At 36.8% G+C, this 19,333-nt stretch overlaps 2 protein-coding genes across 2 annotated transcripts in view; one reads left to right on the forward strand and one right to left on the reverse strand.

Annotated features, from left to right (window-relative positions):
• LOC125809198 (gamma-glutamylcyclotransferase 2-3) overlaps positions 1 to 19,333 on the forward strand; it is a 1,073,903-nt gene that overhangs the window by 439,983 nt on the left and 614,587 nt on the right. The window lies entirely within an intron of this gene.
• On the reverse strand, positions 1,934 to 17,962 carry LOC125809431 (uncharacterized). Its single transcript, XM_049489070.1, has 9 exons — positions 17,673 to 17,962; positions 12,523 to 12,628; positions 11,386 to 11,678; positions 8,444 to 8,549; positions 8,019 to 8,366; positions 7,844 to 7,932; positions 7,638 to 7,762; positions 2,945 to 3,202; positions 1,934 to 1,992 (listed from the first exon to the last, which is right to left on the reverse strand). Exons 1-9 carry the CDS (start codon positions 17,765 to 17,767, stop codon positions 1,934 to 1,936), a joined length of 1,479 nt encoding a protein of 492 aa, XP_049345027.1. The 5' UTR covers positions 17,768 to 17,962.

Below are 19,333 nucleotides of genomic sequence, written 5' to 3' on the forward strand. Positions count from 1 at the left end.
TGCATGTTTGGAGCGGACACATCTACTAATATACCTATAAATTTCAATTGATTGGAGCTGTTGTCTGCATTTTTTCTTTGATAAGTCATTGCTATTGAAGTCTACCTAGTCTAGATATGTTGCATATATTCTGTCGTTCATATGCCAAAAAAGGTCTTAGAACACATGCCAAAAATGTTTCCTGCATTAGCTCAAAGTGCATTAAAATTCTAATAGTTATTAGTATTCCATGAATCACGTCATTTGTGTTTAATTAGTGGATGTGGAAATTGACTTTGTTTAGAAACAACACATGTTATATATGTGCAATAATTTTAGAATTTTCCAATTTAGTACTGCATGTAGTTTAGATCAAGTTAAAAATCAACATTGTGTTCAGTTGGCTTAGAAACCAACATTTTCATATCATTATCTTAATTTTTTGATATGTATTGTTTGACGAGAGTTCTCTATTAATTAAGTTTTGCTATTGAAGTAGCGCAAAAAGCTAACACGACTTTATTTGGATACGAGCACATGTTATACATACTTGTTTGAGAGCTACAAAGTGGTTGTTGATATTTTTTGCCTTTATATTTTTGTTGTTTGGAGGGAGTTGATCAGTTGGTTGCTTCTTATGTATTTGACACTCTTAATCGTAGAATGCAATTTTTTCTCTCGATCAAACTGCTTTGATATGCTTTTACTCTAGTCGAGAGTCTATTGGAAACAACCAACTCTCTACCTCCCAAGATAAGTGTAAGATTTGCCTAGTTTGTACACTCTCAGTTCATAGCTTTGCATTAGAGTCTAACTACTCCATTTTCAAGGATACCAACATTTCCAAGCTTGATCATTGGCAAATGTTTTAACAATTAATTCAATCCTGTAGCCATTCAACAAACTCTGGCCTGATGCAAAAACACCTTGAGATGATTGTTCGAAATATCTCCTGGAGATTTGCAATTCTGTAATTTTCTAATTTGTATTATTACCTTGGCACTTGCTTCAATCAAGTTTACTCAATCAAATCTAGGCCTAAATTTGCAGGATCCAATGGCCTATGATTGGATTCTTAAGAAATGTCACCTCCTAAAACGTGACTCAAAGTAACGTATTATAAGCTTAAAATGTTACTCATAGTAATGTTTCTCAACTCAACGACGTCAGTGCACATCTAAACTAAATTTCTTAAAAATAAAATACACCCTAAGATGTTACTATGTAGTGAATTGCTTTAAAGAATGACTTAGTTTGGTAAAAAAAAATCCAATATATTAGAAATATGAAAAGACTTCGCAATGTTTCAAAACTACTCTTCAAGATAAATAAATTTTTAAATAAAAAAAAGTACACCTTTGTGCACTCTTACCACATAAGTAGGACCCTTGAGTGTCATTAAATGTTTGCCAAATTAAGAAATATGTTAATTCTTTTAGAACTAATTAAAAAGTACATAAATAATTAATACCTATATTATTAATACTTGCATAACACTAGTGAGCGACCACACCTACTAACAGTAAAGTAATCAGGTTCTTCACCAATGAACTTAGAAAGGACAATATTGTTTCAAATGAAAAATAAAATAAAAAATGAACCACAAAATACTCAACTAAGATCTAGAAACCATTAGCAAATGAAAACATGAGGTTTGACAATTACCAAAAGCCAGGTTAAAGTTGAATCCACCCTCACTCACTTCACAATCAAAGAACATGTCAATTTAGGGTTGAAATTTTCTCAAACTTCATAGTTGAAATAGATGAAGACGACCTCGAGAAGTGAAAGGTTAATTGAAAAGAATTCAGAGGGTCAACAAGACAATTGAAGAAATTGTGCACATAATTCCCATTTAAACTGATGAGATAAAATGGAGAGCTGGGCATCCAATGCACAGTCATACATTTGAGCATAGGTCTCATGAGACCAGTGTTTACCACTGAGACTCGCCTCATGCCAAGAAGCCTTTTAAAGCACTGCTACCAGCACAAACATGAAGATTATCACCTCCTACAATGCACAAGCAAAGATGTTCCATGTACAACGTCCCTCGATAAATAACAAATATGGTACTATCTAATATCCATGACTGCTAAATTTAATACTTCTTAACAAAGCTAAATATCACATCTCTTGTAAATATACTTCTAAAATACATTAAACTTCAGCTCCCAAATCTAAGTTGAGAAACTGAAACTATTGATACACTGGAAAGATCATCCCCAATCTGTAAATTATAACCTTCAGTCACCAGAGAGCTTCATTCACTGTCCTCGTTCTCATCTGCCATGAAAAGGGTGTTTTAGAAACGAGAAACATTTGTATGATGAATTTATGCAATTGATCAACAATCAAGTGGAGAACAGGGGCAAAAGTTAGTACACTAAAATACTTGTGTTTCCACTATATCATTCTAGTTGCACACAAATTTCAAGTGATATATCTTTAGGCCAGTGGTACTACTTAATAGGGATGCTGCCAACATATGCTGAAGGAGAATGAGGAGGAATATTGCTTTTATGGAACTTCAACCAAAGAAAAGAGGAAAATCGTTAAAACATGCCACTCACTAGAGCAGTTAGGAAGCCATGGTGAGGAAAAATGGAAAATGCAGTTGAAAACCAACTGAACAAGAAAGTTAATTCCTAGAAGGTTAAAGTATCTCAAATCATCAAACCACCACTGTAGAATATATAAATGCTACTCCCTCAGTCCCATTTTATATGAGTTATTTTGACTCGGCATGAAGTTTTAAGAAAGAAAGGAAGGTTTTTGAAACTTGTGGTCTAAAATAATCGATAGATATTTGTGTGGCTGTATAAATCATTTCATTAAGAGTAAAATGAACATTTTAAAGTTAAATTGTTACTTCATATGGAAATGTGTCATTTTTTTTGGAACTGACTAAAAAGGGAAGTAAGTCATATAAACTGGGACAGAGGGAGTAACAAATATAATATACCTTCATTGAACTCCTCATCACTCTGATTGCTCTCATCATCTTCATTGTCATCATCATCTTTGTCATCATCACTTGCATCATCAGCATCGCTATCACCATCCTTGTCATCATTCTTATCACTTTTAGGAGGTGACTTGGGTCTTGGAGGAGCCACAAAGCTGGTCGTTGATCTCCTTCGTGTATTTGAAACAATGTTGCTTAAGTCAATGCCTTCCAATTCTTTTGCTGTTTGCTTTCTCTTTTTGACTTCTTTGATTTCTGGCAAATCAAAAGTGGCATCAGCAAAAAGTTACACAACAAAACTTCCCCATATATGCACCTACAAAGCTACGCTTTTAACAATTCCCAACTAGACAAGAATCAACAACATAACCAGTATAATCCTACAAGTGGTGTATGGGGAGGGTAGGATGTATGTAAACCTTACCCCTACCTTTGTGAGATTGTTTCTGATAGACCCTCGGTTCAAAAGAAAAGAAAATGAAGCATGTTCACATGAAAAGTATGACAGCACACAAGCAAGATACAAAGCAACTACAATGCGAAACCAAGACAGGCTGGAAAGGGAAAAATAACAGCAACGAAGTGTCAAGATGGACAGCCAAAAAAAGGCAACATGTAACAATGGACAAAGTAGAAGATACTATGCAAGTACTAAACATAAGTACTGCTAACAAGGGAAAGAGAAAACTAGCCCCCTGTCTCTCCCACACAAAGGTGCTACAACGCTCAGCTACCAACTAACCTTCTACCCTACTCCTCAACCTCCAAACCTTCTTTATCTAGAGTCATGTTCTTAGCAATGTTATCAAAGGCGCGCTTTAAGCGCGCTTAAGCCCTGAAGTGAGGCTCAAAACATGTTGAGCGCTTCGCCCCGCTTTCTGCGCATTTCAGCGTCGTCATCAAGATTCTAAGACAAACTTTTCCTTGCCAACGAGCCTCTTATGAAGAAGTGACACTAAACAATTGATATTTCACTTTATCATAAAAAAATTCAATTTCTTTGGACATATATTTGTCATTCATGTTTATAATTATTAGACTTGGACTAAACATATATGTTTGTATTTTTTTCTCCCTTTGCGCCTTTTTTCATTAAAGCCCACGCTTTATTTACACTTTGCGCTTAAAGCCCCCATGGACCTTAGAGCTTTTTTGCGCTTTTCACCTGTGATAACACTGGTTCTTAGTAAACCGAAGGTGTGCCATGTCCTGCCAAATCACCTCCCTCGAGTACTTATTTGGCCTATCTCCACTCTCCTGACATCCAATATAGTTAACCTCCCACGCCTCTTCACATGTCTCAACAATCTCAGTCTTGCTTCCCTCATTTTATCTTTCACAAAGGTCACTCCCACCTTGTCCCGAATAGCTTTGTCTCTAATCATATCTCTCCTAGTATGTCCACATATTCATCTGAGCATCCTTATTTCTACTACCTTTATCTTCTGAACCTGTGTGTTCTTGACTGGCCAACTGACCACTGCTTTGTAGAATTTACCCTTTAAGCCTTGGTGACACATTCTTTTCACACATGACCTCGGAAGCGAGCCTCCATTTCACCCACTCTCCACTGCGCGACATCCTCATCAATCTCTCCTTTGTCTTGTATTTTTTTCGAGAACAAGTAATTTGTATTCCTCAACATTAAGGATATGTTGAAGACCCCCAAAAAGTGATTCCACAAAGAAACTATAGACCACGGGCTTACTACAAAGAGCCTAAACAATCTACTAATTGGACTTCATCCTCTACCTTTGCTATTTTACACCAAAAATGAAAATTTAAAATGAAATTCTACTTAATCTTCTGTGAAGTGTAGAATCTACCCTCAAAACACCGCCCATTTCTTCCCTTCCATATTGTACACCAAATACTCGATCTTCTGCAAAGTGTTAAATTTGCCCCCCTTTCTTGATCCACCAGCTTAGAAGGTCGGTTGTGTGTTCTAGCATACTTAGTTGTTACTTGTGAGGCTAAAAAAGAATGACCAGAATTGGGTTATCAGTTAAGAGTGCAGGAACAAATGATTGTTTATCAATGCAGTCTCATTACAAAGAAAGCATCAAGATACTAATTCAATTCCCCTCTTTTGTAGGACTTCATGACTGAGGCATGCTCTTCTAGCCACTAACCAAGTAAACCATCTAATTTTGAAAGGGACCAAACACTTTCACACCTTTGACCATGGACTTGCCTTGGCACCTGGTTGCCCCCAAGGCCTCCAATTTATACACTCTATTGACAAGGAACCTTCCATCACTGCTTGTTTCCAGCTGATAGCATCTGTGACTGTAGAAGTGCCTTTGAATTTATCAACTTCCTTCATAAGGCCAACCACCCTATCAATCTCCCGGTCATCCAAGTTCCTTCTAAAACAGATATTCCACCCTTGAGGAGTCCAAGGATCTGCCACACTGGCTTCAAGGTTGCTGCATATTGAGAATAAGTCAGAGAAAGTGGACATGAGAGGTTCTTTCCCATTCCATGATTCCTTCCAAAACAATGTCTTTAATCCATCACCCACATTGTGGACAACATACTCATTAAAGTTAGCCCATAAGTTTCTGATAGTCCTCCAAACTGATACACTATAAGTGCTGACTGCTTCACCAGTGCACTATTGACTCGACTGTCCATATTTTCCATGATCACCTCCTTCCATAGTGCTCGGTCTTCATTAGCATATCCGCATGTTGGAGGTCTCAAGTTCGGAACCCCTTACTAGCGAAGGCAAGGGGTTTGCCTTCTGGGTCGAGCTCATCGCACCGGGCTTGCCTGGTGCAGTTACCTCTCCTATGTGGTTTGCGAGCTATTGAATATGAGCGGAGTTTGACCCTGTGCACACCCAAAGGGTAGCGGCTGCGGGTTTCCCTTGTCATTAAAGAAAAAGCATATCCCCATAACCACTTCATCAAAAGTCAACTATTGTGTAATTTCAGATACCAAGACCCCTTTACTTTCTTCTCAAGTTGAACAACATCCCATCTCACCAAACGAAAGCCTTTATCCTCCTTGACTCCATTCCATAGAAAATACCTTCTAAGCTTGTCAAATTTATCCACCACCACCAGCTGGAATTGGAAACATAGACATCACATCAGTAAGTAGAGAATCTAGTACTGCATGAATCAGAATCAATCTACCTCCCAGGAATAGGTACTGCAACTTCCACTTTGTAAAGCTGACTTGTCCTGCATCTGGATCACAAAAGATAATTGTGCCATCTGCATGAAGCAAATGACAAATTTCCACATTTACTCCCTGTATGTTGCCTAACTGGAACCCCTTGAGCAATTTCTTTTGCATTGTTGTTCTTACCATGCCATTGAGTCCTTCCATGGCTATGATGAAGAGGAAAGGTGAAAGAGGATCACCTTGTCTAAGTCCTCTTTCAAAGGTAAAAAACCCCCACAGGTTCTCCATTTACAAGGACAGAGATCCTAACGGTTTTGATACAAAAGCTCATCCACTTCAGCCACTTAACACCAAACCCCATCTGCTTCAGAATACTCAAAAGATATTCCCAGTTCACATGATCATATGCCTTTTTCAATGTCAACCTTGCACATAATACCTGGATCATCACTTCTTAGTCTAGAATCCATACATCCAGTAGCTATTAGTGCAACATCCATTATTTGTCTTCCCTTAATGAAAGTCATCTGATGTTTGTTGACCAGTTTGTGCACCACCCTTTTTCAACCTTTCTACTAACAGCTTGGCAATGATTTTATAAACACCACTTACGAGACTTAATGGCCTAAAATCTCCAAGTTCAGCTGTACCATTCTTCTTGGGAATAAGAGCCACAAAAGTAGCATTCAGATTCTTTTCAAACATCTGATGCTGATGAGAATGCTGCAAAATCCCCATTATGTCTACTTTAAGCATTACCCAAAAAGTTTGGAAAAAGCTCATTGGGAATCCATCAAGTCAGGAAGCCTTGTCACTGGCACATATTTTTGGAAAAAGCTCATTGGGAATCCATCAAGTGGAGCCTTGTCACTGGCACATATTTTTATAAAACTGCACCTCCTCTTCAAAGTTTGTTACCTTGTATACTACAGACCCAAGATACTTGAAGCTGCTTCTCCTGGGTACAGCTGTGTATCAATCTTCACTTCTACCTTCTGCCTCGCGTGCTATGTCACTGAACTTGCACACTAGGTACTTTGTCTTACTCCTGCTTAACCTAAAACATTTAGACTCTAAAACATGTCTCCAAGCTTCCAGTTGCTTACTAACTCCCTTGCACGTCTCGTCAATCAATACTAGGTCACTGCGAAGAACATACACCACAGCACATCCCCTGGATTTATCGCGTTAATTGATTCATCACTAAGACAAACAAAACGGGCTAAGGGCTGAGCCCTGATACAACCCCATCATGACCGAGAAATTTCCATGTTTCCTACTGCTCTTACTCGGGTCTTGGCGCCATCATACATGTCCTTAATTGTCCTAATCTAAGTCATTGTACACGTCTAGACCCAGACATCTCCATAGAACCTCCCTAGGAACTTTGTCGTGTGCTCAGATGGAGCAAGTAAATGAAGCAAGCAACTTAAAGTAGCAGAGAAGTGAAACAGAAGTGAAGAAGCTATATACCATTTCAACTGAAAATTTGTTATAGGTAACAGAGTCACAACATCTTACTACTCCATTAGACACTTTTATAGTCATAAAGTACCTTTTTCGGTGGGGTTCGTTGATAGCCCTTCTGCAGAAAGTATCTTTTCTAACTCCTTTATCAGGAAGCCTTCACGTTTGTCGTCAGATACCTGCTTGGCTCTCTTATAAATAGAAGGAGCAACACTGGTGGGAAGGTAGAACGTTAATTAGAATGTGATCCGAGCATCAGTTACAGGTAATTAGAAATCTTACAAAAAGACAAACCTCATCCCACAAGCTTTGAAGATTGATTTCAGATGTTCCACACGTTTTCCGTATCCGGTATTAGCTGATGTTCCCTTTACAACTTTCTTCTGCAGTTAGTTTAATGAATAAGAACCATATACGAGCATGGGGAGGGTTTCTAACATAATATTATCTGGAAATTATCATAACTCACCTTGGCAGATATTATTTCAGCCGACGATCCAGATTGACCATCTTCAGAATCACTCTTATCAGTGTCTCCATCACTATTTTCATCCGACAGATTCTTAGAAACTTCTTTCTGCTTTTTTGCAGGGACATTATCTTCTGAATTAGGTTTTTTCCGTTTCTTCAGTCCTTCAGATTTCTCAACTGTTTCTTTTGCAGCAGAACTCTTTCTTGATTTAACTTTCTCTGCTATATGTTTACGTTGGCTGCTAAATGAATTAGAGTTTTCACCACTCTTCTTTGCTGTTTTACTTTTTTTTTCAGGGCTTTTCTTAACACTGCTAGATTTAGGAGCTTCAGAAGGTGTTAACACCTGTTAAAAAAAATTGTGATGATTAACAAACATACTCCTCTTGGAAGTAAAGAGGTTTTTTTGAAACAAAATACCACCTCATCTATTTGAATCTGAATAAACTTCTTAAAGGCATCAAGAGTATTTTTCTCAAGACCAAGATCTTCTTCCAGAAGTCTACGAACACCAGCCAGAGTTATTGACCTGAGATAAAACATTCACTTGAAACAGTTAAAACACAGAAAAGGACAAGAACAAGATAATAAAAGGCCAACATTGTATAAATAATAAGTAAATAAAACCTTTGAGAGAAGAGATGCTGTTGAAATAGATCAAACTCTTAAAGAAGTGTTCATGTCTATTCACCAGTAATACATAAAACCTGCTAAAAAGGCTCATCTTCTTTTAAAAGTAAAATGTTAGAGAAAGTGGAAAGAATCAACTAACAGTACTCCCCTGACAATCAAGGGCCTATTTGACTAGTGACTAGCTCAATGTCTCGTGATTGAAAACCAATATCTGTCTTCTTTCTTTTAAAAGAAAAAGAACATTTTGTTTGATATCTTTCTAGTATTAATGTGGATTATCGCTAACAACTATTTCCTTCAGTGCTGTTTATCAGCTTTTCATCTCTTTTCCATCTAGGCAAATCCTCGTGCAACATCATACCATTAAGAAGAATTTGGTTCAACCCAACTCTACATTCTCACTATTTTGAAGCTGCCATTATATTGAACTATTATTCCAAATAATCCCAAAACACCGGGTTTGCATACATCCTACCCTCCCTAGACCCCACTATACACTGGGTATGTCATTATATTCCCAAAACACTTATCACATACTCCAATTCAGAAATAAAGCTGTCCCCAAAGCACATCCAAAAACAATTTCAACAAATTACACCAATTGAAGACTCCTGAAACCAATAATTAGCACATAAACAGGCCTAAACGTTGTCTAATCTTTAGAAGAAATGAAGCACAAAGTGCATTCTATTTCTTCTGTCTAGTTTCTTTCTTGAGTAATTTACTCGTTATTTCATTTGAAAAGTAACAGTAAAGAATTCTCATTAGCAGGGCATTGAGCGTGTGCAAAAAGCAACCAGAATATAGTTACACTCCTTGCAGGAAGAGATGCACCAGTTTCTTCAAAAATCACAAATAAGTCAACTCAGTCAGTCAGCTACAAATATTTAGTTCTACCAAAAAGCTTATGATCTCCTCATTTTATGAAGCATAAGTTTCTTTGCAGCAAAAATAACAATGAAAAAAGAGCTTAGAAATCAACAAATTATAAACCCATTGAAGGACAACTCTTCTCCTTGAGATGCCCTTCTATTTCTTCCATTCGAATGCACCAAAACATGCATGTGGGTATCATTTGTATTATGTAAGGGGAATTTTCCTAACCAATGAAGAACTTCATGGACTTCTACTATTCCATATCAGTTTCCAAAGGCATCAGTCAGTTGATTATTAAGGGCATGACAAAAGTGAACCCTCGAACCATATTTCAGCAATTCACTCAGATTAAATCACTGACCTGATTAAAGTGAATAAGCTTCCAAGATCTCAGTTTGTAACAAAAGCAAGCTACTGAACTCTTGTTTTGTGTGAATTTTTTGGAGAACATAACAGAAATGTTTTCCCATCTCAACAAAATTTATTAGCTTAAAAATCCAACATTGTCATAACAAGAAATAAGAAACAACAAAAATAAGGTCGATAAAAATGGACCCCTAACCTTTCTGTACATAAGTCATCAATCAATTTATATCTTTACTGCCATTCAATTATCATAAAAAGGCTTTGAATGCCATGAATGAAGTTCTATAGATATTACACGTGGTAAAATGGATAGAAGAAATACCCAATGGGTGATATAATGGTTTCACTACAACTAGGCTTTTGTTTGGATAAGAGTGTGGTGATAACAAGGTATTGAAGAGCATATGATATTAAAAAGGACTTGTAAAATTTGGATAACCTAAAGCTATTATGAATTATCATCCATTTACTGCCATCCCATTTATAACCCATTAGGTTGAATGAAGAAAGTCGTCAGTGATAACTCATTTTGCCACATTATCAAGTATATAACAACACAATTATTCATGAAGACTTGATTTTTTCTAATTATTTCACTATCAAGGCTTGAGTAGGAGCCACCTTATGCGACTCAACTAAAACACCAAGTAACTTGCTACAGTCCACAAGTGGAGGTGCCGGGTAAACCTGCTCATAAAGGTCAGACTAGAAGGGCTCACACTGAGTGTTGCAGGTCAAATTCAAACTTGGATTCTTCATATTGTTGCTCCTAAGCTTCAACTACTCAGCCATCCCCTTAGGTACTACTTGTGAAGATTCTTATGGATTTCAACAACAATAGAGGGCCCAAAGAAAGTAAAGAAAAAGAGAAGTGGAAGGAAAAAAAGAGAGAGAACAAGAACCTTTGCTTATAGTGAGGATTCATATAGTAACCCCAACTTGTTTGGGACTCATAGTTGTTGTTATTATTATTATTTTTATATAAGAGATTCAGGATTGAGCTTTAGATTTATATTTCCATTATCATGTATAATGGCAAGGAGCTACTACGGATGTCCTTATTTAGAATATACAGGTGAGACAAAAGGGGGAAGAAAAGTGATGCTCTAGAATTCTTGTCATTCAAGTAATAGTTCAAAAGGGGTCAGGTGGCACCATAGGATGAAAGGCAACAGTAGACAATTTCACTAACATGTTTATCTCATTCCTTTTCTCCCAACAACTTTTAAGCAGCAGGGGTTATGTCCCACATAACTGCCTCAGCGAATTTGAAGCAACATGATCTGGGAAGAATCTACCACTGGTCAAGGGCAAAGTCATGGCAAGTCATTCCGGGGAACAGATGTAAACAACTTGGAATGAAAAGAGGAGCTAAAGCTATGAACAAGCATACTAAAGTGATCCCAAGCAGTTGTCAGGAGAACCGGCAGGTACAGAGTCATAGCTGTAAAAGATAGAATGGTGACCAGCTAGCAATGAAAGATACGTACTCGGAATTATCTCTGAAGTGAGCAGCTCTCTCCCAGATGGCCTTCTTTATTGAGCTCTCACTTGCCTTTACACTTGGAGCATCCACTGACTCAGATTTCGAGCTCATAACACCCATTATAGGAGAATCATCCATTTCTGCTTCATCAAGTGCTGGCTCTTTGATATCTTTTTTTATCACTTGCTTTTTGGGGGACTCGAGCACTTCTTTTTCTTGTTTAGTCAAAGAAGCGTCTTTTTCCAAATTTTCCTGAGAATCCTTAGGGTCACCATCAGCAGCAGCATTCTCCATTAGCTAGCATGTCAAACAAAAAACAATTAGAAACTGTAAAAGGCCTTTACTTTTCATGCAAGGGCATATAATGTAACATGCCAAAAGTGCAAAAATGACAAAATGAAGCAGAGCTTGCAGAAAATAGCTACTGAAAGCATTACAGTTTGAAGCATAACTCTCATTAAATTAATCACAGATGGAGAATGTCACTCTGAACTGACTAAACAATTACCTAGAAGTCTAAGTAAAAATAACCATAAGACTAATTTTCTCATAAAGAGGGTGTCATTTTAAGGCTTGGTTGAGGCTCTCTTAAGCCCCAAAGCTGGGTACACACCCAGGTGCCAAGGCAATGGGCCCACATGGGCTCTATCTTGAAAAGGTGGCCCTAAACAAGAAATATAGTTGACAAATTGTATGTTAATGTTAAAAGAAAACTATGAGTGAATATTTAATGATTAGGCATAGGAAATTTGAGATTTCGTATTAAAAGCTAGTCAATATTCACTGAATATTTTACAACCAATTTAGAAATTTTAAATGACTTTTTGATTTTTATAGTTTCATTGAAGGCATCAAGAAGATGCAGTAGATACAAACGAGACTGTTAGTTCCATTACAAAATTTAAAGGACTCTTAACTTAAATGACATGATTATATACCTCATACATTATGAAATACAATGAATAGAACGACAATGCAGAAACATAATAAACAAAATGTGAACATTAGACAACTTAAGAGTACATAAATGTGAAAATCCAATAATCATTTCATACATTATGAAATACAATAATTAGCAAGATGATGCGGAAACAGAATACACAAAATGTACCATTTATAAACTAAGAAACAATAAGATTACCTTCTCCAAGATCAGCTTAATGGATCGTTTATGCACATCAAGAGCATACTTTTCAAGCTCCAAGTCTTCCTCTATCAGTCTACGCACCCTCTCCAAAGTGAAGGAGCTGCACCATGAATTCAAAGACACCCAACAAACATTAGATCAATAAATTTTTGATATAATTAAGTGTCCATAATAAAAGTTTGATATAATAAAGTGTCCATAATAAAAGCATTTATTGTATGTTCTTGGTTCAACACACTTCCATTGTATTTGTAACATTCAACGTGACTTGAAATGTCTAGACTTGAAGACCTCTTGAACATGGAACAATACTTTAAGGCTGTTTGTGCCCCATATGAAGAAAGAAAGAGCCCTTTGAGTAGAAGATCATGCATGAACAACATCCGTTGCTATTAACCCTAAATTATCCTAACATAATCAGTTTTACAGCCACCCACCCCAATTTTAGATAAATGGGTTAGGTTACAAGATCACACTTGAGCTGCTCAAGGAGTAAAACTGTCTACTCTCTCATTTCCACAAGTAGCTCTTGGTCATAAAGATATTATTGAATTTATTTCCCAAGTATTGATCAGATTGCTCATCTATTTCAGTTTGACACCAGAGACCAATTATATGAAAACATTGTTGTTAATTCAGTATATCTCCGGTAGCACCTAAGTGTGGTCTCTTGGTTAATGGAGTGGGTTAGAACCATGAGGTCTTGGGTTCAAATCCCAGTTTAGGCAAAAACACTAGGTGATTTCTTCTCATCTATCCAAGCATTGGTGGACAACAATACCAGTACCTGTGTTGGTGGGAGGTAGAGGCACTTAGTGTAATTAGTAGAGGTTCGCATAAGATTCCGAATATCATAGTTATAAAAAAGATTCAATATTTCCCTTGCATCTCAAAATTGTTGTTTTAAATTTGTTTCAAAAATATCAAATTTGCCATCGGTTACACTTTTGGTCCAATGTTATCCTTGTCGTTAGCAAATCATCTCATATTTGCCCTTGCCTTGAAAAAAAGGACCAAATTTACCCCTCAACTTTTAACTATGAGTTAACATTAACCTCCGTTGGAGCTTCGTCAGGGTTCAAGGGAAAAAACAAGAGCAAGAGCATTAGGGGTAATATTGAAACAAAGGTTTAGCATAACACAATGTTGTTCAATATCGAATAGTACTAAGGCAAATTTGACCCTTCTCTACACAGATAAGATTGTATAATAATGCAAGACCTACTTAACAATAAATATACTTATACTAAAAAGATGTATAGAATATACTTATACTAAAAAGATTCATATATTAAATATCATATATGGGAAAACATGGAGGGTGTGCCAATACTAACATACAACAAACGCAGTCCAAAATAACTTGAGATTAACTCTCCTCCCCCTCTCCTGGCTTCAGTGGAAACATGTGTTCCCTATTGTAACACTCAGAAAACTTCTTTTCCCTTTTTTTTTTTTGTTTGGCCAATAAGAAGATTCTCCAATTTTCACTCAACTGACAAAAATGGGCACCCTTTGGCACAACTAGCAGAGAAAATACCAACACTTGTGGGATGGGGAAATATGCGAGACAGGTACATACTGTATAACTTGTAAATTTGTGGGCAAAACTCAGGACCTCAGTTGGCATATGACAGGAGTTTACGCTCCAAATTGTACATTAGAAAGGGAGGAGGTCTGGTGGGAACTAGGGGCTGTAAGAGGACTTTTCACAGGTCCTTGGGTGGTGGTGGGAGATTTTAACACCGTTAGATTTCCTTCAGAAAAGAAGAACTGTTCAAGATATAATAAAGCCATGAGGGATTTTTCAGAGTTCATCGAGGATATGGAGCTAGTGGACTTACAATTAGCAGGGAACAAGTATACTTGGAAGAAAGGGGAAGGCCATGATGTTGCAGCCAGACTAGACAGATTTTTGATTTCTGAAGCATGGGAAAACTCTTTTAGGAACATCAAGCAATCAGTCCTACATAGAGTAACATCGGATCACTGTCCCCTAATTCTTGAATGTGGAAATTGGGAGAGATCAATTTCTTTCTTCAAATCGAGAACTGGTGGCTGCAGACAGAAAATTTCAAGGAGAAAGTAAAGTTATGGTGGGAATCTCACCATTGCAGAGGCAGACCAGATTATATTTTAGCTGACAAACTAAAATATTTGAAAGGCAAGCTAAAAGAGTGGAGTAGGACTAGCCAAGGCAACCTGGGACTACAAAAACAGAGTATCCTAAGTCAGTTGACAGAGCTTGAGGTAATACAAGACCAGAGACAGTTATCTGATGATGAGATCTATCTAAGAACAACTCTCACTGTGGAGTTTGAGGAAAATGCAAAAAAGGAGGAGGTCGCGTGGAGACAAAGGTCCAGAGCTATATGGTTGAAAGAAGGTGACAAAAACACAAAGTTTTTTCACAGAACTGCAAACTGTCACAAAAGATATAATAATATAGACAACTTCTGGTGGATGGTGAGTGTACAGGGGACTCATTAGTGATCAGGGAGGAGATTGTCAAATTTTATCAGAAGTTGTATACAGAATCAGAGATATGGAGACCTCAATTCAACCATAGATCAGGTGTTATTATCAGCGAAGAAGATAACTTAATGCTAGAAAGTCAATTTAGTGAGGCTGAGATCAAAGAATGTGTGATGGCATGTGCGAGGGACAAGGCACTTGGGCCGGATGGATTCACCATGGCATTCTTCACCAATTGCTGGGAAATAGTAAGCAAAGAAGTAGTGGCAGCAGTTCAGAACATTTTTGAAAGAAGCTTCAATGCCACCTTCATAGCCTTGATCCCAAAAAAATTGGGGGCCAAAGAACTAAAAGACTTTAGACCTATTAGCTTAATAGGTAGCATATATAAGATCATCTCAAAAGTGTTGACTGAGAGGCTGAAAAAAGTTGTTTCAAAACTGGTAGATACACATCAGATGTCCTTTATTAAGGGCAGGCAGATCATGGATGCTATTGTGATTGCCAACGAATGTGTAGATGTGACGCAAATTAGCAAGGTCCCAGGCATTCTTTGTAAGTTGGATATAGAGAAAGCCTATGACCACTTAAATTGGGATTTCCTATGGAAGACTTTGGAAAACATGGGTTTTGGGGAAGATGGATAAACTGGATCAAATTTTGCACCACTACAGTGAAATTTTTCAGTTTTGATTAATGGCTCTCCCACAGGTTTCTTCTCATCTGAGAGAGGCTTGAGACAAGGGGATTCATTATCTCCTTTTCTCTTTATCTTGGCAATGGAGGGTCTCAATGATATGCTAAGAACAGCCCAGACAAACAGCTGGATAAGGGGTTTCAATGCAAACATGGGGGATAGACAGAGTCTAGCTATCTCACATCTCCATTATGCAGATGACACGCTAATATTTTGTGATGCAGACATCAGTCAACTGAAGTTTTTAAGAATAATATTGATATTGTTTGAGGCAACTTCAGGTCTACACATTAATTAGGGCAAAAGTTACATCTATCCAGTCAATGAGGTACCTAGAATTGACAGTCTGGCAAATATTCTGGGAGGAAAGATAGGGGAGCTGCCCACAATATATTTGGGAATGCCTCTAGGAGATAAGAGACAGATTAGATGCCATTAGAAGAAATTTTCTTTGGCAAGGAAACTGCGATCCAAATAAGCACAAGTTTCACTTGGTCAAGTGGAATGAAGTTTTAGTCAGCAAGAAAGAGGGGGGACTAGGAACAAGGAATCTAAAAATACAAAACCACAGCCTGCTAATGAAATGGATGTGGAGATTTGCATCACAAGAACAGTCGCTGTGGAAAGACACCATTAAGGCTAGATATGGAATGGAGACGAGGTGGATCAGCAACATAGCAACACAACCATATGGCACCGGAGTGTGGAGGACAATCAAGAATCTATGGCCAAAACTTATAAACAAGTGCACAATTAAGATAGGAGATGGTGGAAAAACTCTATTTTGGGAGGAAGTTTGGGCGGGACAAGCTTCACTTAAAGCTAGTTTCCCTGACCTATTCAGCTTGAGTCTAGAGAAAGTGGCCACTGTCAAAGAAATGAGAGATGCTCAAGGTTGGAATTTAAAGTTCAGAAGACCTTTAAATGATTGGGAGGTGAATAGAATGGTTGAATTTCTAAATATCCTGGAACGATACAAGGAACTCAGTAACAGAGAAGACAAACTGTTATGGGCTCCAGATACACAGGGGAGATTCTCAGTTGGAACAGCTTACAGAAACTCACAGAGGACACACACTCAATCAAGCTACTGGCCATGGAAAATGATCTGGAAAGTTAAGGTGGCCTGTTTTACTTGGCTCTTAGCAAAACAGGTTGTTCTCGCGCAGGATAACCGTATGAAGAAGGGCCTCGATTTGTGCTCCAGATGTTTTTTTTGTGAATGTGAGACAGAGACAATAAATCATCTCTTTTTACACTGTAAGGAGACAGTGAAACTTTGGCAAATTTTCATCAATAAAAGGGGCATCAGTTGGTCTATGCCAGGAAACATAAAGGAAGCTTTGGCATGTTGGAATCGGGATGTAAATTAGTCGGGGCACAGGGAGAGATGGAAGATTGTCCCAGCCTGCATTTGGTGGACTATTTGGCTGGAAAGGAATCAAAGATGTTTTGAGAACAAGAGCTGCTCTATGGAGAAGATGAAGCTGAAATGTTTAGCTCTTTTCTATTTTTGGTGTAAACATGAATATCCTCATGAAGATGAGGATATCACTAGTATGTCAGAGTCCTTAAGGAGTTCATAGGAAAACAGCAACACTTTTGTATTTCTGATTGTAAGTATTACTGGAATACATCCTGAGTATTCCTGTGTTTATAATACAAGTTACCTTTTCAAAAAAAAAATACCAACACTTGATCTGGATACGGCTCCAGACCTGAAAATCCTATGGTCCTGGCACCGCTCCACGATAATCACTAAACAGAAAATTCCCAATTGACCCAACAACAACAAAATTCCCAATTGACTTATGATGTTTTTTTCCAGTTCCTATCCCCTTACCCTCACCCATATCCCCAAAACAACCACTTCAATCAACCAAAATGACTGTAAAAAGATAAATCAAAGTAGTATCGCACATTAACTCTATGGAAACTAGAAAAGTAGCAGAAAAAATCAGGAAGAGCATACTCGGCATTTTCTTTGAAATGTTGAATACGAGAGCGCAAAGCTTCCTCAATCTTGACTTCTATCCCTTGCTTCTCTTCGTTCACCTCCTTCGCCATCTTCTTACTAACCCTATTGCCTCCAAACACCAACTCGCCCTTTTCCTTTGGCACTGACCCGCTCAAAAGATATACACACACTCGAAGTCTCGAAGGTTACAGTTAACTTAAGGAGTGTTTAGGGCTTTATCAAACACCTCACAACTCTCTCTTTTCCCCCCTTTTTCCTCCATTTTTTGGAGCGTTTCCCTCCCTAGTATAGTCTCGTGTTTGGTACAAAAAAATGTTTTCTACTGAAAATGATTTTCTATGTTTTTTACTAGTAATATTTTGTCATTTGGATAAATAAGTAAGAAAATATTATTTTAAGAGTATTTATGTACTCCCTCTGTCCCAATTTATGTGACACATTTCGGATTTCGAGATTCAAACAAGTCTATCTTTGACCGTAAATTTTTCATATCTTTTAAATATTTTGAATTATCAATTATTATGATTTATAGTACTTTTTATGTAGTTTACAAATATATAAATTTCATTTTAAAAAATTTGAAATTCCATGAGCAAATTCTCAGTCAAACTTCAACTATTTGACTCTCGAAAAGCGAAATGTGTCACATAAATTGGGACATAGGGAGTATCTTTTAGTATATAATATTGTTAAGGTGGGGAAGAATGAGAAGTGGGGATTCAGGGTAGTTTAACATAGGGGTGTCAATGGAATGGTTTGATCGATATTTTTTAAAAATGATTTCATTTCAATTTTTCAAGTATTTTATAATGAATAACCAAAATTAGACTTTTAAAAATCGTTTCAATCATATCGATTTCTCTTCGGTAACGATACGGTTTGGTTAATTTTCACCTCAAAATATACTATTTTATTAAAATATTTCTTTCACAAATATGTTTTTGAAGAAACACTTTAATTCTTCACTCAAGAATGTAAAACTTTGTTATCGTGTTGTTTGATCTTAAACATTTAATAGGAGTGCTTGCATGAGTTTTGTCATATTGTTTGATGGAGTATTTATTATAGTATCTTTAAATTTTCAACCTAATTAAATAAAAGTTAATTAAAGAGCAAAGACTCAAAGTCATCCGGTCACTAGAGGCCTAGGACTTAGGTTATATTTATATTTAAAAAAATATTATAAAATATATTTATATATTAAATTTAACATATTGTTAACATATAAAATATATTTACATACATATAAGGTTATTCGGTTCTGTTCGGAAATTTTTCATTTTTTTATAAATTAAAAAGATCATCTCAATTGATCGGGACGGTTATACACTTAAATAAAAGTCCATAACTTTATTGAAAAAAATGATATAAATCGATCAGTTCGATCGATTTCTCATATTCTTTGACACCCCTACCTTAACAAATTTTGTGGCCTAAAGCTAAATTTTAAGAAGATGCTTTAAAGTTATTTAAATAAAAATTATATTTATTTTAATTTAGAAATTATTTTGTAGCTTCTTAATTCGTAAAACTATTATTTGCTTTTATAATATAATTTTTTAATATGTATATTGAGTTCTGAACAAATTAATTCATATTAATTAGTTGACATTTATTTTTTTGAAACATTTTTCACCTATTGTCTCAAAATAGAG

Source organism: Solanum verrucosum, unplaced genomic scaffold (assembly GCF_900185275.1).
Source record: "Solanum verrucosum unplaced genomic scaffold, falcon-dt-bn FXZP01000062.1, whole genome shotgun sequence".
Lineage (NCBI taxonomy): Eukaryota > Viridiplantae > Streptophyta > Magnoliopsida > Solanales > Solanaceae > Solanum > Solanum verrucosum.